General features: G+C 42.2%; 1 protein-coding gene across 1 annotated transcript; it reads right to left on the minus strand.

Annotated features, from left to right (window-relative positions):
- Positions 1-3,354: 3,354 nt before the first annotated feature.
- LOC104502922 (protein spinster homolog 3-like) lies at positions 3,355-15,857 on the minus strand (the record flags this gene model as incomplete). Its single annotated transcript, XM_010158536.1, has 8 exons — positions 15,650-15,857; positions 12,089-12,154; positions 11,497-11,633; positions 10,831-10,982; positions 9,875-9,941; positions 8,787-8,977; positions 6,689-6,841; positions 3,355-3,544 (listed from the first exon to the last, which is right to left on the minus strand). Coding segments are annotated over exons 1-8 (1,164 nt in total), but the record flags the coding sequence as incomplete, so codon positions are not given.
- Between the last annotated feature and the right edge of the window lie 2,732 nt (positions 15,858-18,589).

Genomic DNA, 18,589 nt, shown 5'->3' on the forward strand with positions numbered 1-18,589 from the left:
ATTTATGCATCCCACTATCAACGTCTGATACAACCTTGGCAGACCTTGTCCTTGCAAGAGACAGAATGCAATCTTTCCTCTCCAGTTCCATGACAGGTGCAAGAACAGTCTGTAGGCTACAGAAACGATGCTGCATCCCAGTCTTGGCTGGAAAGCAAGTGACACACCTTTTATTGAAGAACTTTGGGTCAAACACAAAACGACTGCGTTCGTTAACATGGGTACCAATATCACACAGCTCAGCTTTTTGCCAAGCCACCTGGCAACAAGGGCTAACAATGTCAAATCTTGCAGCCACCAGAAAACATTAGCCCTCCATCATCTTATTTTAAGCTACTACTCCCTGAACTCTCTTGGAAGATCCAAATTCAAGGGCCTTCCTTGCTTTATTTCCCCCCAATTCCATACAAACAAGTTCTAAATGTGCTATTGCTTAACTTAAAATTTCAGCCTGTGAAGTGGCCAAAGCAGTACTCACAGAGGAATCACAGGCAATTGCAGGAGTGTAGCTGAATCCTGCTATACAGTGATAACAGCATGAACGTAGGTAAATTCTGCCAGTTAGCCAGTAGGCAGTAGCTAGCAAGAGATAGTGCAGGTTCAAATGAACCAGGAATGAGACAAAGAACAAAGACATTTATTTAAATCTCATTCCTACCATCTCTCAATACTCCTCACACTGTCTCAAGATCTCATATTAAATTAATATAGAAAAGGTTTCTATTAAATCTGTTTGTGGCACACCCATTTTAATCTGCTACGTGTACCTAGAAAAGAGTGAAACACTGCATTCCACTGCTGTCACCTTCTCCAAGATCCCCAGGTTAAAAAAGACACCACTTAAAGTTGGTCTCCAAAGGATACAACCAGAATAATGTCCCAAATTGTAGGGGATTCTGCTTTGTAGATAACATTTTATTCATACCTAAAGCTAATATGAAGAGAACTAGGTTGTAATCAATGTCAGTGCTAAACACACATTCTGCTTTTAAACAGTCACATGCCTCAACAACAAAATAGGGCATCAGGCATGGCTGGGCTGTATGTGATCAACCATTTATGTCTTTCCCAAAAGAATGACACCAGGCAGGTGAGACAGAGACAAGGGTTGTGGAATGACTCCTTCAAAGGTAAGTTGCGGGTCAAGACTACATCCCAGTACAGCAGTGCCATCAAAGATAAGCCTGTTTAAATCTAAGATACTGCAACACCAAATGTTGTCCAAGGTTCCCAGCCAAAGGGTTCAGTCATGACTTCCCAAAGCACCTGCTGCACTGCAGGGAGCACACGTCTGTCATCTTGTTTGGGAGACAGGAACAGATTTATACAGAGCCTCCTCTGAGATAACAAAGCCAGGTGTTTTTTCCCTGTCTATTCAAAGGCAGTCTTTGAAATCAAGAACTGGGTGTCCAGAAGGAGGAGAGAAATCTCACAGCATTTCAGTCCATCTACCCCAACAGAAACTGGAAGTCCTCCCATATTTCCCCATTAACTTGAGAATTCGTGTGCTTTGAAACATGACTTCCAGCTTTGGCCGTAGCTGATTGAGCCTGACTTGTTCCCTTTCATTATCCACTCAAGACAGTGAAAGCACCACGCAGGAACGACTGTCACTGCATGCTGATGCACGTATGCTTTTTGCTTCAGTAGCAACTGCACTGTGAAGGGATGGAGACAGGTTTGCCCATCAGTGAGCCTGGGTAGACAGTGACAGGAAAGCAGATTCCTGCCAGTGTCTTACACAAATGGAAGGTTTGTTTCAGTGGGAACTTCAAATTAGATGCACCAGCTGGCACGGCACTCCAGTTCTCGCTGCAGTGTGAGCAGTGTCAGATCTTGTTTTGAAAGCACAGAGCAGCACGGCTGGTGCCAGAGAAGGCAATAGTTAAGCAGCTGTAGTGGTAGAAGTACTAGAAGAATCAGGTGCTTAAATTACATACAATTTATTACCGCTGCATGTTGTTGACCTTACATGTTGGAACACCCCAATCAAGCACATCAAACAAAAGACAGCATGGCAAAGTCTCTGGTTAAAAGGTCAACTGGCCTGCCCATGGGAAGGAACACAGTTATCCACATCCCAGTTCAGAATTTCCTTCCAGGTACACACTGCTTGAACATAGAGTGCTGTTTGCAAGGAGACGAACATTTTAAACAAATTTCATCAGTCCTAATAAAATATGTCATTTGGTAATTAAAACCAATATATTGACTCGCCCATCTGACACAGACTGGCAAATGAAACTGTTGTTCTCCTTCTTTAATGACAAAAACAGGACTGAAGAACACACTCGGAGCTCGACTATGCGGGAACCTAAGAAGCTGAAAAAGAAAATGGCTAATTCTTTTGGCTCTCAGATCTCCACTCTGGAATCTAAAATTAATCTTCAATTTCACATTTCACTTTGTGCACACACACTCAGACATGCAAATCCATTTGTTTTTTCCCTTGCTCTAAAGGCATTTTTCCACAGGAATATGCATTTCTGAGGAGTCAAAAGGAAAACCTCTTTGAGTAAGTGTTATTCTTATAAGAAAAAAAACTGCAAAAGTACCCTTTTGGAGAGAACTGTTGATTACTGTAATTAACTTTACTTGATCCTCTTATTTATGTTAATGATGGTAATTGTGGCTGTAGAGTCACAGGAAAAAAGCTTGGAGTCTTTCCCTGTTACCAGATTACAGTTAAAATAAGCTTTACATTGAGTCCCTCACAGAGGGATTTTTTGGAACTGTTCGTCATTCCTAGTCAGGTCCCATTTTCTCCTTTCCTAAGAACAGAATTCAAGTGATTTATACTTCAGTGTGCATTGCCAAAAGCTTGACTTTGAAGATCAGCTAGTGATTTGGGGCTTTGAAGGTGATGGCTAAATTATTCTTAGCAAGAGCTGTGCATATTGTATAGTCACAAGCACACCAATCTTTAAGTAGTCAGAGAGCAAAAATAAATAAGAATACTAAATTAGTCACATAGCATTAAAAATTAACATAAGACTGAGACTTCCTTTAACTACATTTTTGGATAAGGGACGCTACTTTCATGCAGCTAACTACACAGGCTTACTATTCGCCTCTCCAGTGTGGGCAGATGCTGTAGGTCCTGATGCCCAACTTACAATGCTCTGCCTGCTGCCCTTTTTACTGGACCAAGTAATGCTCACTGTGGCTCCCACCACAGCTGTGGGCAGTGCTTAACTGGAAGGCCTCCTTGTCATAAGTCACTGAAACCTCTTAGTGGCCTAGAAGATTGGCCTAGAATTCCACAAAAGCCACCCCTCGCCTCCTCCTCCCCCTTCCCTTTCTCCCCAGGATCCCAGAAGACATTTTGCTAATGACAAACAGATTGGCACTTACAAAAGTGGAAAGGATGTTCGTCTGGGCCACCATCAAGGCTATGTAGAGGCACAGAGCAGAGATGAACATGCTTGTGGCACAGATCAGAGGATCAGCTTTATTGTTTAACTTCCTTAATCTTCTTGCAGCTTCTGCCCCAGCAATGACACCCAAGATTCCTGTCCCAATGGTGATGCCTCCAAATATTAGGCTGGTGACAAAGCAAAGGATTCAGTTGAGCATAGTGAGACCATACTGTGGGGGGAAAAAATGATGTTAGCTTATACCTTTCGTTTCAGAGGAATTTTTAATGTGGAACTTGAATGTTATTCCACTTGACCTAGCCCTCCCACTCCTTCTAGATGGATTTAATCCCAAATCTCCATTGAAGCTATCCTCTGCAACTGAGGCAGCTCCTGTGGAGCTGGTATTTTCCCATTTACAGAGCAGGTGTTATGTACCCAGGCTCAAGGAGAACTCCTCTCACTATGATCTGTCTTGGACATCCAGTGATTTAGAGGAGAAACAGTCGTCTTGGTTACCCTGTGAACCAACCTACTCAGTCATCCCTAAAACACAGATGGAATAACTCTGTATCACAATCTGCTGCCTTGGAAGAGATCCTATCACGTGGAATTATATACATCTAAATTATAACCCTCTAGTTAGCACAGCTGAGATGAGTCACTTCTCTGACTATGGGAAACATCTACCACTCCCCAAAAGAGTACAAAGAATACTGAGTAGTTAAGTAGTGGGAGGTCTGTGTAGTATTTTCTGAACCCAGAATTTCAATTGCCACTCAGCTTTGTATGTCTACAAATGCAAATGTGTTCTCCAGGAATGACAGGTTCATGTTTTAAAAGTATGTGTTTGAATAGCTGAGAAGATTCAGCTTCCAAAGGGCCTTCCATATATGCTTTTCTCTCTGTCCCAAATGAGATTCTAATGACAATGCAAGTCTCTTGCAACAAGAGCAGTGGTGCCACTGATTGCTTAATGCATCATAATTCTCCCGAGGCAAACAGAGGCACTGTCTTCTGAGCACAAGTGCTTCTAAATATTTCAGTGCTACATGGTAAGTTCTGTAAGTTTTCCTGAGCTTTCTCTGACTGCAAAGCAAGTAATCAGCTAGGATATGATCTATTCCTTTAAACTGCAGGAATACTTTTACATTTCTTTCTGGCCGATAGGAAAAGCTCTATAATCCTACAAGATAAAAAAAAAAGTGTTGCTATACAAGATAACAATCTTTAAGCATATTTGTACTCTCCCTTTAAGTTCTTTGAGATTCCAATCCAGCACTCGCTATAGCTTGATAGTGACAATATAGATTGTCACTAGGCAGGATAACTTCCTTAGAGATTTGTCCAGAAGAGGCAAGTTTCCAGGTGACATTAGGTGATGGAAGTGTTCATGAAATTGTGTTTAGAGATTCATGTGTTGTAAACTGCAGTTGAAATAAACCTACAGCTGGAAGAAAAGGGAACAGCCAAAGCTAAATCCAAGCACACTTCAGCTGACAGGGAGTAGGGAAGTACAGAAGTCTAGTCCTGGGGAAAGGCTGCTGTGGGATCTTCTAGGGTCTGAAAATGCTCATGGATCTGTCTGATCAGTTTGAAAGTGTCTGCACAAAGACCTGAATACAAACTTCATACTGCCTATTTATCTACCTTGGAAGGATGGGGACCTGAGTCAGCTGTGGTGCCATTTGAATGTGTATTTCCAGGGAGCTGAAGTGACACGGCCCTGGTCCTTAAACAAAGCCTGCAACTGCCAAACATCCAGAGGGGAAGATATCCTTAAAGTATCCCTGGGCAGGTCTGGGAATGTGCAGCTCACTTCTTCCAGCACCATCAGCTACAGGTCTGACATAGTTGTTCATATCATGTTTCTTTGCATCTCTCTGGAATAACAGTCTAAAGCCATCCATATGCTGTTTCTGGCACTAGCTTATGCCGAGGTTATTTTTAAACCCTCCTGTAAGAGCAGTACATGAGGTTAAACTATCAGGTGCTCCGTTTTACTTCCCTGAAGACTAGGTCTGCTTTAGCATCACTACTGTGGAATAATAATTCAGAGGATGGATTAGAAAACAAAGCATAGGCTAACACCTTCAGCTTAATAAAAGAATTATTCAAACTGTATCTGTTAACAGATGCAGCTAACAGTTTAAACTGTTCAGTTTCTCCTCTCCGCCTACCCTGAGTCAGACTCGGGAGTTCACTCTCTTCCTCAGCATTATTCGCTGTTGTGTGCCAAGGGTGGCATCCATGGCAAGACAATGGCTTTTCCTGTGAAGTACTTGTGGATGACTACTCAATCCATCTGGTCACACTACAACTTGGTAAACACTTTTGAGCTGACCCGGTTGTTCCATTGCAGAAAAGCAGAAGCAGCCAATTACCAGAGGATACACTCAAGGTGTGATTACTACTTTTCCCTTTAATTGTCTTTACTTAGAAAGAAATGTAGTAAGCAGTTCTTGGAAATCCATCATGATGCTAGAGACTGAAAACTGATTTGGGATACCTCCAGAAGAAAGGTAGGGACACTTGTATGGAAACCACTAGCAGGGAGTGAGTATGTAGGAGAGACGTGTCCCAGTGCTCACTGTTCTTGAGGGTAGCCATGAAGACTCAAGGGGAACATAGAATACGTTTTTCTATTCTGGATAACACATTGTAAAGAAAACAAATCTCTGCCTAGCTGGGAAAAAGTGATTTCCAAAAAGTTTTATTGTGATCACTGCAAAGTTCTCTCCCATTGTAAATCCCCCTTGCCCATCCAAGATCCATGAATTTTTATTGGTCTGGGTGGCCTCTGTAAGTGGAGCTCTGCTGGCAGTTACAAGTTGAAATTATTCTGTTTTGTTGTGATGATATAATACTAGACCAATTAATCAAGCTTGCTTTATGGTGGGAGTCACAGTGACCTGGCCAACATGGCAGGAGTTTTAAACCAGACTAACAAGAAGGTAATAGGAAAGTTACCAAAACACAGGATCTAAACATATTTCAGTGGGTATTTAAGTAGTTTGGGGTGCACAGTCGATTGTCAACTGAAGTCCCCTTGCTAAAGATGCTCCTTGTCCTGCCACTGTTCCTGTTACTGCTTCTTCCCACTTTACTTACATAGGGCTGGCACACCTTTCCGGTTAACCAAGTCATTATAAACCAACAAACAAACGGGAGTCTCTCAACATACCTGGAGGCAATTGAGTCTAACATTCGCCCCCCAGTTACCTTCACAAGAAGTGTCCACTGTCACATCCTACCCCCTGCCTTTGGGAACAAACTGTGACTTGCACTGTGCAGTGTTGCCAAGGGTGTTTCCACAGCTGTGCGCACCTCACCTGTTAGAGGAATTGCATGATTCTTGGAGGCATGGGGATACAATGCCCTGCATGACCTGAGCCCTGTACAAAAACAGTGGTACCCACATTCCCAGGGCTCCGGTAACGAAGGCCATGGCAGTCAGACCCAGTGAGGACCAGACGAAACTCCAACTGAAAGTTAAAAGGAAGAAATGAGAGATACTAGAAAGAATGGGTTGTGAGGAAAAAGGGAGAGCCTACCTGCAATATCCAGGATTTCAAACAGTAACAAGTCAATTCATTCCACCATAATCCAAATGCACTCCCCTGAAGATATGAATTTTGATGAGGCTTTATCTATGAACTTCAAAAGGAAAGTAAAAATTGGAGCGAAGAGTATGACCCACTGATTTCCTGTCAAATCCCAGTCCTGGTCTCTTGCAGATTTCACTGCCTAGTTGTTCTAAAACAATTCCTGTGAAATCTTTGATAGCAGAACTACACCATAGAGAGTGGGCAAGAACTTAAGGCTTAGTAGCTAAATGAAAGTGTTCTATGTGCAAGTCTAAATGCCTCAGGACAGATTGGTTTCCATAACCAGTATAAATGAGAGTAACATCTGGGTCTTCCAAACTGTTAAGATGCAGTGGCTGAAGCACTCCTTAACCCTACCTGAGTCAGTAGAAATAGACTCTCAGTCTGCACAGAGACGTTTCAAACAAAAGCTGAGGCTTTCAAACAAAAGGTGAAGCATTTCAAGAAACTGTTCAAATCTTGTCTTCTTCCTGCCCTATTCTAGGAGAAAATTAACTGTTTACTGGTCTCTTTCTAGTAATAGTTTCAAAGTCCCCTTTGAGGTCAATAGGGAGGAATGAAATTTTAAGACTAAATAAATTGCTGCAAATGACAAGGTGACCACCAGACTAGAGGATTTGTTAAGACATGAAGCTAATTTTTCATCCTCTAAAGATAAAGGGCTCTTGGACTTGCTTAAAAGTGGAACCACATGGGGTTTTGGCAGTATGTTTTTATGCTTTGGAAATCAATTGCTAAAGGAAAACAAAATTAAAATCTATTTTTACAACATTGTTGGAAGTTGTAAGAAACATCTTTGTAGGAAAGTAACTCTGATGATAGTCTAATTGTTGAAATGTCAGAAATGTTCATTTGTGACTCAGGAAAGCTAATTTTTGATTCACTTCAGAGTGTACTGACCACAAACTGTGAACCAACAAACTGGAACACTAATGTACTTGCTGTTCTGGATGCAAACAGGATGCAGATCTAATCACCAATTGAAAACACTGGATCCTCTAGAAGAGAAACACTAGAAAGACAGACAAGGTCTGAGGAAAGCAGGAGGGGCTTGTCTTTAACCAAAAGCATTCAGCGGGGACCCCAAGGCAGCAGCCTGCAGGCAGGGGCCATGCAGAGCCAGGCCTGTTGCAGCAGTACCTGCTGCTCTCAAACTGGACCCACTGCTCCCTCCCTGCCCCTGGCCTGCCTTCCACAGCTGTGGGGTGACAGGAGTGAGAAATCTGCTGCAGTCAGTATTTTACTTTGTCCTGCAGGTCAGGTAGCGTTGACTTTCATTTCTGTGCGGCTGAAAGGAAGCATTTGCCTGCCAACAGGCTTGCTGGTCAAACCACATGTACAATTACTTTATAAACCGTATCAGGGTCCTACAGACTCTGACCTCTTGTATCAGAGGCACAGCAGGCTCACAAATACCGTATAAAGACTGCCTGAGACATGCTGATCCAACCTTCCTCAGGCACTAAGGATTACACCTGCAAAATGCGCACTTTTAGCAACCTAGCTTACCCTACTTGTTAAAGCAAGGGGGAAGGGGAAACATAGCAGAAGGTAGTGTCGGATCTAAACAGGAGCACACTGCCATCATAACCTTTCCTCCTTCCTCCTCCTAAAAATGGGTGGATAGCAGAAGCAAAGAAATGTTTAATCTTCTGCATAGCATCCCCATAAGAGTGGAAGAAAGACTTTAATCAATGGCATTTCAATCATCTTGTATATAGCAGGCGATACAAAGGAGATGAGTGGGATTTGATGGCCGCATTTCTAATAACAGAACGGTCATTCTTCAGTGGAGGGAATGTTTGTTGCTAAAATCACTTACTTCTTGGCAAGTGATACAACATCTTGACACCAAGTAGTCTTGGCCGTTCTCTGTACACCTGGTTTCTCAGCCGCGACCCGTATTGTGCCGGAGATGCTCAGTGCTCTGTGTGCTGCTGTCCTTCTCTGGGTCCTGTGAGGGACCAGTAGAACCAGAAGAACCAGTGCTAGACCTCCCATGCAAGGAGTTATCTGTAGACACAAGGCCGGTTAGATCACGGACACCTTTCTTCTTATAGCGAAAACTCCACAGCCATTCAAATTCACTGTTAGAAACACACAGTTGGCAATTGCAGATGTGTTCAGAAATAGATGTGACTTGCTGTTTGTAGGACATATTTGTAAAAAAGAGGAGAAACTTTGGTGATTTATGGTGATCCTTCCTCCTCAACATACTCCCTCTAATTTTGGAGAAAAATATGTGAAGAAACAAAACTGTACTGTAGTACTCTGACCACAAATGCAAAACTCACTGATGCAGTCATCAGTGTTTTCTGAATAACAACAGGCTGTTATTCCAGTAAACATTCTCCCCCCTCATCCTGTACTTGCTGTCAGTTATATAGATAGGTTAGGAGGATCTGACCAAGTACTTCCAAAGCACTAGGTGCTCAGTATGGAGAGACATTACGACAGTGTGACCAGAACAGAAGAGGGTTTTTTCTTGAAACCTTCAAATAATAGAAGTTATTCCCTATAGCATTTCAAAAACCAAACTCCATTTTCCTGAAGAATTTTACTGGTGGTACCAGTATAATGAACATTTTACCTTCAGTTTCCTCTGCCTGAGGTTGTGGTACACTGACAACCATTCCAAGTGTGTCCTCAGGTAAGAGGAACATCAGCGCCTGCCCTGCCTGCTGTACAATTTCACCTATGCCTGCTTTCATTTTGCAAGAGCCAGACATAAATCTCCCACTCGTCCTGCAGGAAGAGTTCCCTTAAACACAAAATCCATGAGCAGTCAGTAGAAAGTCCTGCCACTGCTCACCTCTTTTAACACAACAGACACAAACAATCCAAACCTCAGTGATGATTCTGATTCTGTGGTGAATGGCTCAGCCTCATGAGTGAAAGAGAAAAACTCACCCTGAATGCCCAGTGCCAGTCACCTGTGACTTCTGCCATGCCAGCTGCGAGGACATAACCAAGACCACTGTAAGCAACAGAAAAGAATAATCAGCCGGCACCAATGAATTCTTGTTGGCTGAAATGACATGTCTTGCCAGCGAGGGAGAGCACAGAGAAATCATAGTTTTCAAACAGATAAACAGAAACAACCCTCATGGTCTGTGCTAGTCCATTTTCCAGCCAGTATTAAAAAGAGTGTCCAACTTCCTCAGAGTGGACTTGGTGAGATGGTGGCAATAATGTCCCAGATGCCCTTGGAATACATATTCTGTAGACTGACACTGCAAACCCAGATCAGACAGCCCATAAAGCAGTTTATTATTTACACTTTTCTGTGCTAGATACATGAATTAAGCCGTACAGGAATTCCTGTGGTTTTAATCTGCCTTCTAGGCTCAGCCTGACTGCCTGCTCTAGTAAAGAGTATGCCTGTGAACCACTTGAAAAGCCCTTCTCCACCTCTCCTTCAGAGGTGTCACTTTAACCAAAAGAAGAGAGGGAAGGGCCAGTTCTACTTTGGGACACATTTCTTGAAGGGTTCTTGAAAAATCTGTGAAGTAAACAAACATCTGAAAACTTCTGTTTTGCAGAACCCAGAAATAAATTTCCTACCCCCATGCACATGTTTCCTTTAGAAATGATTCAATATTTTATTCAAAGCCTACCAGTTTTCAGAGTTTTGATTCTTCCTAAAAAATGTTAGGGGAAAAAAAGCAAAAATTTCTACAAATCAAATACAGAAATAAGCCTAACCAGCTCTATTTAAACATGCTAAGCAACTGACAAATCCTTTTGCAAGAGCCAGTGCAGATACACATCAAAATCTCTCTAATCAGGGTGCAGGGTGTATTGAATTACAGACAAGGTCTGACAGAATTTCAAAAGGTGGGTCTGCCAATAACAAGAAAACCAACCTTCCCACTGGAATGAAGATATAGAAGATAGATAACATTGTGGTCCTTTTTCCTTCCTCAAACAGGTCTGCAATGATGGTAGGTGCTATTGTGGAATAACTGGCTGTGCCAATGCCAACTAGTCCTCGTGAAAGAAAGAATATCCAGTAATACTGCAGGCAAAAGACATTATAATAAAAAAAAAAAACCCACGCAAGAAAGAAAGATTACATTAAAGAAATTCATTTTAGTGGATCAAATGTACCAGAGGAAATAAGAGTTCAACTGCCTTTAGCATATGGCTGTATTCCCTCCGCTCACACCAGCTTCCCTCGCACCCCACTGCTGTGCTTCCTACTTCCCGCACAGTAGTGACTTCTCAGAGTGCCAGCCAGAGAGAATTACAGGATAGAGCCAACAGAGCACAAGCTTGACGAACAAGCCACTACACTTAAAGGTCATAATCAAGAAACATTTGGGACAAAAATATGATCCCACCAATTGCAACAGTAACATGTGGGTTCTCCATTGCCTAGGCTGGACCTCACCACCACCAAGTCCATTCAGTCCAGGCCTGGGGAGTGGGTGCTCACCGCCAGTTTTTCCAAATGTAATCAGAGGAGAACTCCAACTCCTGCAAGATGTATGCAGCTGATCTTAGCAGGACCCTCTAAAAAAGCAACATACCGATTCACTGATGAATGAACTGCCTAATGTTACACCAGACCAGAAGAAAATACCAGCTCCAAGGATGATTTTCCTATTGTAGCGGTCACCGAGGTATCCAAAGATTGGGGCAGCCAGCATGTAAAACAAGATGAAGACTGGAAATCCAAGAAGGAGCAAAGACAATATTGGTGAAATCATTTTTGTCATACATAATCCTCACCCCTCAGACAAACTCAGGGGCTTTTTTACAGCAGAGGTTAAAGGCAGGCTGAGTTTGTAAAACTAGCAGGTAGACTGACATTTAGAGAAAGAAAAATGCAAATTTAAAAAAAAAAATGTACAAAAATAACGGGTGAATTGCTCAAGTTTTGTATTTCTTGAGAAATTCCTTCAGTTTTTGTGATTCACATGCTGTGGGATTTTTGAAGGACTCAATTCCCATCTTCCCTGAACCAGAAACTGAGTTTTTCATTATAGCCAGCCTGCCCACAAGTGGAAGTGAGCAAAACCACACACAAGTAGGAACTAGAAGAATCAAGTAACTAGACTGTTGTAGGAACAGACCACGTAGATGCAAAGTAAACTATCTGAAATTAAGGGATTTTATTACCTGTTTGCAGTAGACCTGTATCCCCATCGCTAAGCTCGAAGTATTTTTGTATATCTAGCAGGATCCCTGCAACAGAGTCAAACACTGAATGACAGCGACGTACCCTGCTCATTCCTTGTAGTTCTATTCATGTGCCAACTCAAAAGATTTATTCAAGAAAAGGGCTTGCAAGAAGTGCAGCACATTTGCTAGTTTGGAGGTAAATGGTTACCACAAGCACAGATAAACACAGAATTAAAAATTCTTACCATTATAGATAAAATTCATGATCTTCCACTATATAGGTGCTATGAGAGTCAGTTTGCCCACTAATTCCATCACAATTGTTCTGTTTCTTTTGCACTGTTTGTACTTAAGCACATAAAAAATTTACAGTTCAGAGTTTAATGGACACAACTTGGAACCAAACAGCGGCAAAGTTTTGCAGCCAGGAGATTGCTATCTTCATACAGCTAATCCTAAACATTTCTTAATGACCTTAAAATGTAAGATGAGTTGAAATTCTTTCTGTTAAGAATAACTGTTAATATTTGCAGTATGTACAGCATTCAAATTAGTGCATGTTGGATTTTTCGGGATGCAAAATGCTATAGTCTTCATTAGCCAATGGTGGCTGTATCAGCCCATAGCCAGGGAAATACTACTGCAATGCAGAGCATGGTTCCAATCGTGCAATTCTGCTCATATTTCCTTGACAATCTTGCAGAGATCAGATGAGATACAGATAACTGTGGATTTACAAATGAACAGTTTTAGTGGTGACAATGACAAACTTCACCAAAAGGGATCATTTCTCTTTCCAATAAACAGCTGACAGAAATTCCATCTCAATTTCTAACCATTCAATAGCTGTGGGAAAAGGTTAGAAGAGTTGTCAAAAAGTGTGGAAGAAAGGTGAAGAAGCAACAAACAGAGGGAAAATCCAATCTATTATTGAAGGCCATTATTAAAGCATGAAGCCACCACTTAAGAAAACAAGTTCTGTGTAAACTGTCTGCTGTGTTCACAGGAGCTGACGTGCAGCAGGATGGAGCTCGGGGTGAGGTTAGCAGGAGGCACCTCTGCTGCCCCTGCAGTGTATTTTACGTGTCATGCCATCCATGCTGCTGCAGCCTCTTAAAAGCATTCTGAGCCAGCTAGTTTAAAGCTAAATCCATGCTCTCCCACAGTCCCCGGGGCAGCAGCATCACTCTCCTCACTCTGTACTGACAGGGCTTGAGGTCAGCGTAGATCAAGGTCTCACCTAACAGCAACACCAGAGCGCCGGCAGCTGTTTCTCAATGACTCCCGAACATACCCTGCATTTCGGGTTTTCCTAATGGTCTACGAAGTTTAAGTCAGAGACTTCATTCAAACATTTTGCATCATTAAAACAGGACAATCAACTGTATCTACTCTTTCTGGCGGCCGATTATCAACACACGGAAACACTGTATTACAGGAACTTCAATTTCAGACTAACAGAGCATTTAGAACAAATCAGAGCTAACACAAGGCGTGAAGTGAACCACACCTTCATCTCAAACCAGCTCTCACAGCGAGCACTGTCAAAATCTTACCCCTCCACATAACTGAAACTGCTGGTCTGGACAGTTACTGGCAAATTACAAACCATTCATCTGATCAGCTTGGAACGGGGTAACAGATGAGAGGGGAAAACGTCTGCAGGGTCACCACTTCTAACAACCTGAAGACTCAGTTCCAGCAGGTATTTAAGTGGAAGAGCTTGTTTTCTGTGTGAAGATTGATGCAACTCTGCCAAAGACTGTGAGCAAAACTGCCCGGAAACCACAACTTCATAACTGCCACCAGCTTACTTTAACAAATACTCAGGCCTCTCCTTCACTTTCCTGTTAACTTCTGTTTAACAATTTGTTCATACATATGGACAGACAAACCCAGAAGTACTGATGCAGAATTCTGCAGTGCTGCTGGATTCCAGCAGATGAACAGTTTGTTTACAGTGAAAATTGTAATTTACAGGTTTCCCCCATGAATTTAGAATTAACTAAAAAGTGTTTTAGTCGTAGGTGGGAATTAAAGTAGATGTTTGCTGTTTCACAAGCCTGGACACTATCCCCACCTCTAATCTTGAATTCTTACGTGTCCCTGAGGTACCTCACACACGAGGAACCGCGTGTGTTAACATGTAGGCAAGCTGTATGTCACAGGCCTTGGAAACTGCAAGCTCTTAGCGTGTGCAGGAGACAAAGAATAGTTCAGAGCCTGGAATGCACCAAATGACTGCTTGCACTTAATACTCCCAAGCGTGTACCCTCCTGGCATCCTGGTTCTTGCTGAAAGATATTTTCACCCTCTCCTGTCCCCTGCCCTTCCCCAGGGAAAGTCACTTGACAAGAGCTGTACATTGAAGTTTTTCACCAACAGTCCTGCAGTATCACTCAGCACGCACTCCTACTTGTTTCCTTCCCTCTTACACGTGTGGTTAAGTATTCAAAAGAAAAAAGCTTGAACTCCTAAACCCACCAGCCACTCAACTTTTAAAGATATTGACCAAATGTCTTAAATTTCTGAATGGTTTAAGTAGTAAAAATAACTAGTTTGTGTACTGTCACTAGATATGAATTCCAAATTTAACAATCCATCCTTTGGGGTTTTTCCATGTTTTAAAACACTGATGATTTCCAGGCCACTCAGAAGTAAAATATAGCAAGCTCCCAACAAGTGTTTCCCCCTAATTTATAAATCAGACCACTGGAAGCATGGTAGATGCATAGGAGTGATGCTAAACAGAAGAATTTACACAGACCACAGTTTACAAGGGAGGAAAACCAGAGACTTCCCACCAGTTTACTAGAAGCAATGCTTTGCTGGTCACAGCTGGGCAAAAAAGATTTAAAATCACGTTTTGGAAGACAGACATTATTAGAAAACATGTTGTAAATTTGGGAGGTGATCTCCGTTCACTGTAGTTCAATAAGTTGATCTCCATAGTTGATCTCCATTCAATTTGGGAAGTGGATCTTTACATAATCATGTTACACTCTTCATTGCAGAAATCACACCATCCCCAGCGGATCATGAGGAAGTTAAGCCTCCCCTAAACAAACGTGCACAAAGTTCACTTGATTTTTGTACTTTTAATGAGGGGAATGGCATCACTATTCTTCAGATAAAGGAATGCCAGATCTACTCCGCTGGGTCTAAAGAAAGCCTGGTAAGCTGCTGTACACAATAAAAGGAAGCTGCTTCGTCAAATCTCTGTAGAATCCAGACACAAACTAGTTGCTCTGTATGCTGAAGTCTGTTTATAAGAGACTTAGATTCAAATATATAAATCTTAAGCATTTAACAGATGTGATTTTTATAAACATTCTACTAACCATTAATAACTAATACACTATTTATTGGTCTTTCAAGATTTATAATTGGAAGTTTCATTGAGAGTATGACCAACAAGCTAAAGCAGATGAGAAAGATTAAAAAGACATAAAGCATATCTTTACTTCAGAAAACATTTCTAACTTTTTTTTTCAGAGTAAGTAGAGCTGTTGAGAACTTGAATTTTGTTTTCTTTTGAAGGAGAAAATAGGCTCTCACCTGGCACAATGAACCAGTCCATGAAGTTTATTAGATTCGCATAGCACAGCACAGCAGTGATCAGGTAATCTCTCTTTGCTGGACTGTTCCTCGACACAGACACAAACGGACCTTGTCCCACGTGCGCTGCAGTAGCTCCATAATTCTGCTCCTCGGGAGGTGGCTGGAACTGCAAGGCTGTGTTCTCATGGGCACCGGGGTTTTGCATATTCCCCAGTGCAGAAAGTCACCGTAGATTATGAAGCGCTTCCTTAGCACACCAAGCTAGAGGACAATTTTGTGTTCGGTCTATGAGGAACTTCAATCACTCCAGTCATTTCCGGCAAAGAAGCCCAGCCACTAAAAACTGAAATTAAATGTTCCTTGCAGGAGGAAGAACTTTACAAAGAAAGAAGTTGCAGTCCTGTGTTTTTGCAAAAGCAAAAGTGCTGAAGTGCTATACCTTGAAGACAAGGAAGAGTAAACATAAAAAAAGCAAAATAAGCCATTGAGCATCCAAGAAATAAAAGTGCACAACTTTGCAACGGTATCACTGAACTTGCATATGCAAAATTAGTAATATTCTTCACTAAGGTCTCTGTGAGCTGCCAGAGCTAAAAATAGTCTCTTTAGAGAAGAAAAAAAAAAAAAAAAAAAAGAGAAGCTCGTTTGCTAGACCAGGTACCTCAGGTCTTTGACTTGAGCTCTCCTTTAGCACAGACTTCCTGTGCAACTCCGGACAAGCCATTTGCTTTCTCGGCCCCTCATATCTTTGTTCCTGCCACACACACCCCCAGCCTTTACAGTAGAGCTCCCTAGCCTTGTCCCTGCCTCTGGACCACTCACATCTCCCTGTTTCCACCCATCTCCTTTGCACTGGCCAGATCTACCCCCAGAAAAAAATCCTTTCCAATAAGGTCCTGAGGTTTTAGGTCAAATCAGCAATTTAATCAGAAGACTCATGTTCCAGACTACTTGCTGGGTTTGGTTTTGGTTGGGTTTTTACCCTTTTTTTTTTTTTTGAGGTAGGGATACCAAACCAAACCAAAAAAACCAACCCAGAATGCTACAGTAAGCAGAGTAAAGGAGATGGAAACAAAACCACTCTTCTGCACCCCCGTGGGAACTGTGCACATTCCACAGTTCTGAACTGTGCAACCAGATTTCTTCCCCTTTCTCCCCCAAAAAGGGGTCTGAAAGCAAAAGAAAGAAGGACACAGGAAGGTGTCCTTATTCTTTCAGGATGTGTAGATACCTTTCTTCCCTGCCTTTCTCCTGACCACTCAGATTTGAAAAAGTATTCATATTTATTTCTTCTAGCACCCGTTTTTCATTAACATTGTTTTTTCACTCCTAACCAGTGTCGTGGTTCAGCCCCAGCCAGCAGCTAAGCACCACACAGCTGCTCGCTCACCCCCTTACCCTCCAGTGGGATGAGGGAGAAAATCGGAGGAAAAAGAATTTGTGGGTTGAGATAAGAACTGTTTAATAATTGAAAATAAATTAAATAAAATTAAATTATTACCTTACTAATAATAATAATAATATGCAAAAAACACTGCTACTAATAATGATAATAATATGCAATTAAAAAAAAAGGGGAGGGGGGGAATTATACAATTGCTCACCAGCAGCCGACCGACGTACAGCCTGTCCCGGAGCAGTGATTGCCTGTTCCAGCCCACTCCCCCAACTTAGATACTGAGCATGGTGTTTGATGGCATGAAATGTCCCTTTGGTCAGTTTGAGTCAGCTGTCCTGGCTGTGTCCCCTCCCACACAGGGGCAGCGTCAGAAACTGAACATGTCCTTGGCTTGGTATAAACATTCCTTAGCAGCAATTAAAACATCAGTGTGTTATCAACACTCTCCTCAGCACAAATCCAAAACACAGCTTCATGCTAGCTACTGTGAGGAAAATTAACTGTCCCTACAAAACCCAGCGCAACTAGACACGTCTTTTGAGCCCTTTTGTGGATTATCAACTTCAGAAGGTACGTTATTTTTTGTACCCTGCTAAGAAAGTTTACAGTGAAAATTAAGAGCAAACCGGGAGAGTTTAAGAGTGAGAGCTAACTGGAATGAGTACTGATTACAGTTTATGATTCATGCATGAAGACAAGAGTCTGTGGTGGGTTTTTTTTTAAGAACTGTTTCACACTTGAGACTAAACTGAAAACCAAAATAGCACCTAGTATTCTTGGCCATTTTGTAAAATCCAGAATTCTTTACTTCTGCGTGCTCAACACTGTACTATTTCATTCTAATTTCATTTCATGAAGATCTAGTTCTTCATGAACCAGAAGGCGTGCTTTATTTAACCATGGGTATATTGATTTTATTTCAAGAGTGGGGTTTTTTGGTAACAACTCTCACCTTTCTACAGGAGGACTTAGGTACTGATGCTGTGGATGCCCCATCCCTGGAAGTGTCCAAGGCCAGGCTGGATGAGGCTTGGAGCAACCTGGTCTAGTGGAAGGTGTCCCTGCCCATGGCAGGGGGGTTGGAACTAGATGATCCTTAAGGTCCCTTCCAACCCAAACCGTTCCGTGATTCTATGATTCTATGATTTTGAGCCTCTCTTCCAACTCAAAGAGCTCACGTAAGTCAGCGTGTGTCTGAAAACATTTCAGAGGGTGTCAGCTTACATCAGGAAGCAATTTTTGCTCTCTATTCGATATTATCACTACTACCTTTTTCTCTGCTACAGAATCTTCACTCAATAAATGTCACATTAGCTGTGCATCACGCTGCTTTATCAAACCAGTGACGTCGAGAGACGGCTATATTGGGAGTAATAAAGAACCTGCACAACTCTGTAGAGATTAAAAACCTTATTTACATCCATAAGGGCGGATCAAGCCCTGCAAAACTGCCCCAACCCCTGGGGGGAGGCGGACAGCGGCTGCGGCGGCGGGCAAGGCACCGGCAGTCCGCCCGGCTCCGGCGCAGACGCGGGTGA

This window comes from Eurypyga helias, unplaced genomic scaffold (assembly GCF_000690775.1).
Source record: "Eurypyga helias isolate BGI_N326 unplaced genomic scaffold, ASM69077v1 scaffold30879, whole genome shotgun sequence".
Taxonomy (NCBI): domain Eukaryota; kingdom Metazoa; phylum Chordata; class Aves; order Eurypygiformes; family Eurypygidae; genus Eurypyga; species Eurypyga helias.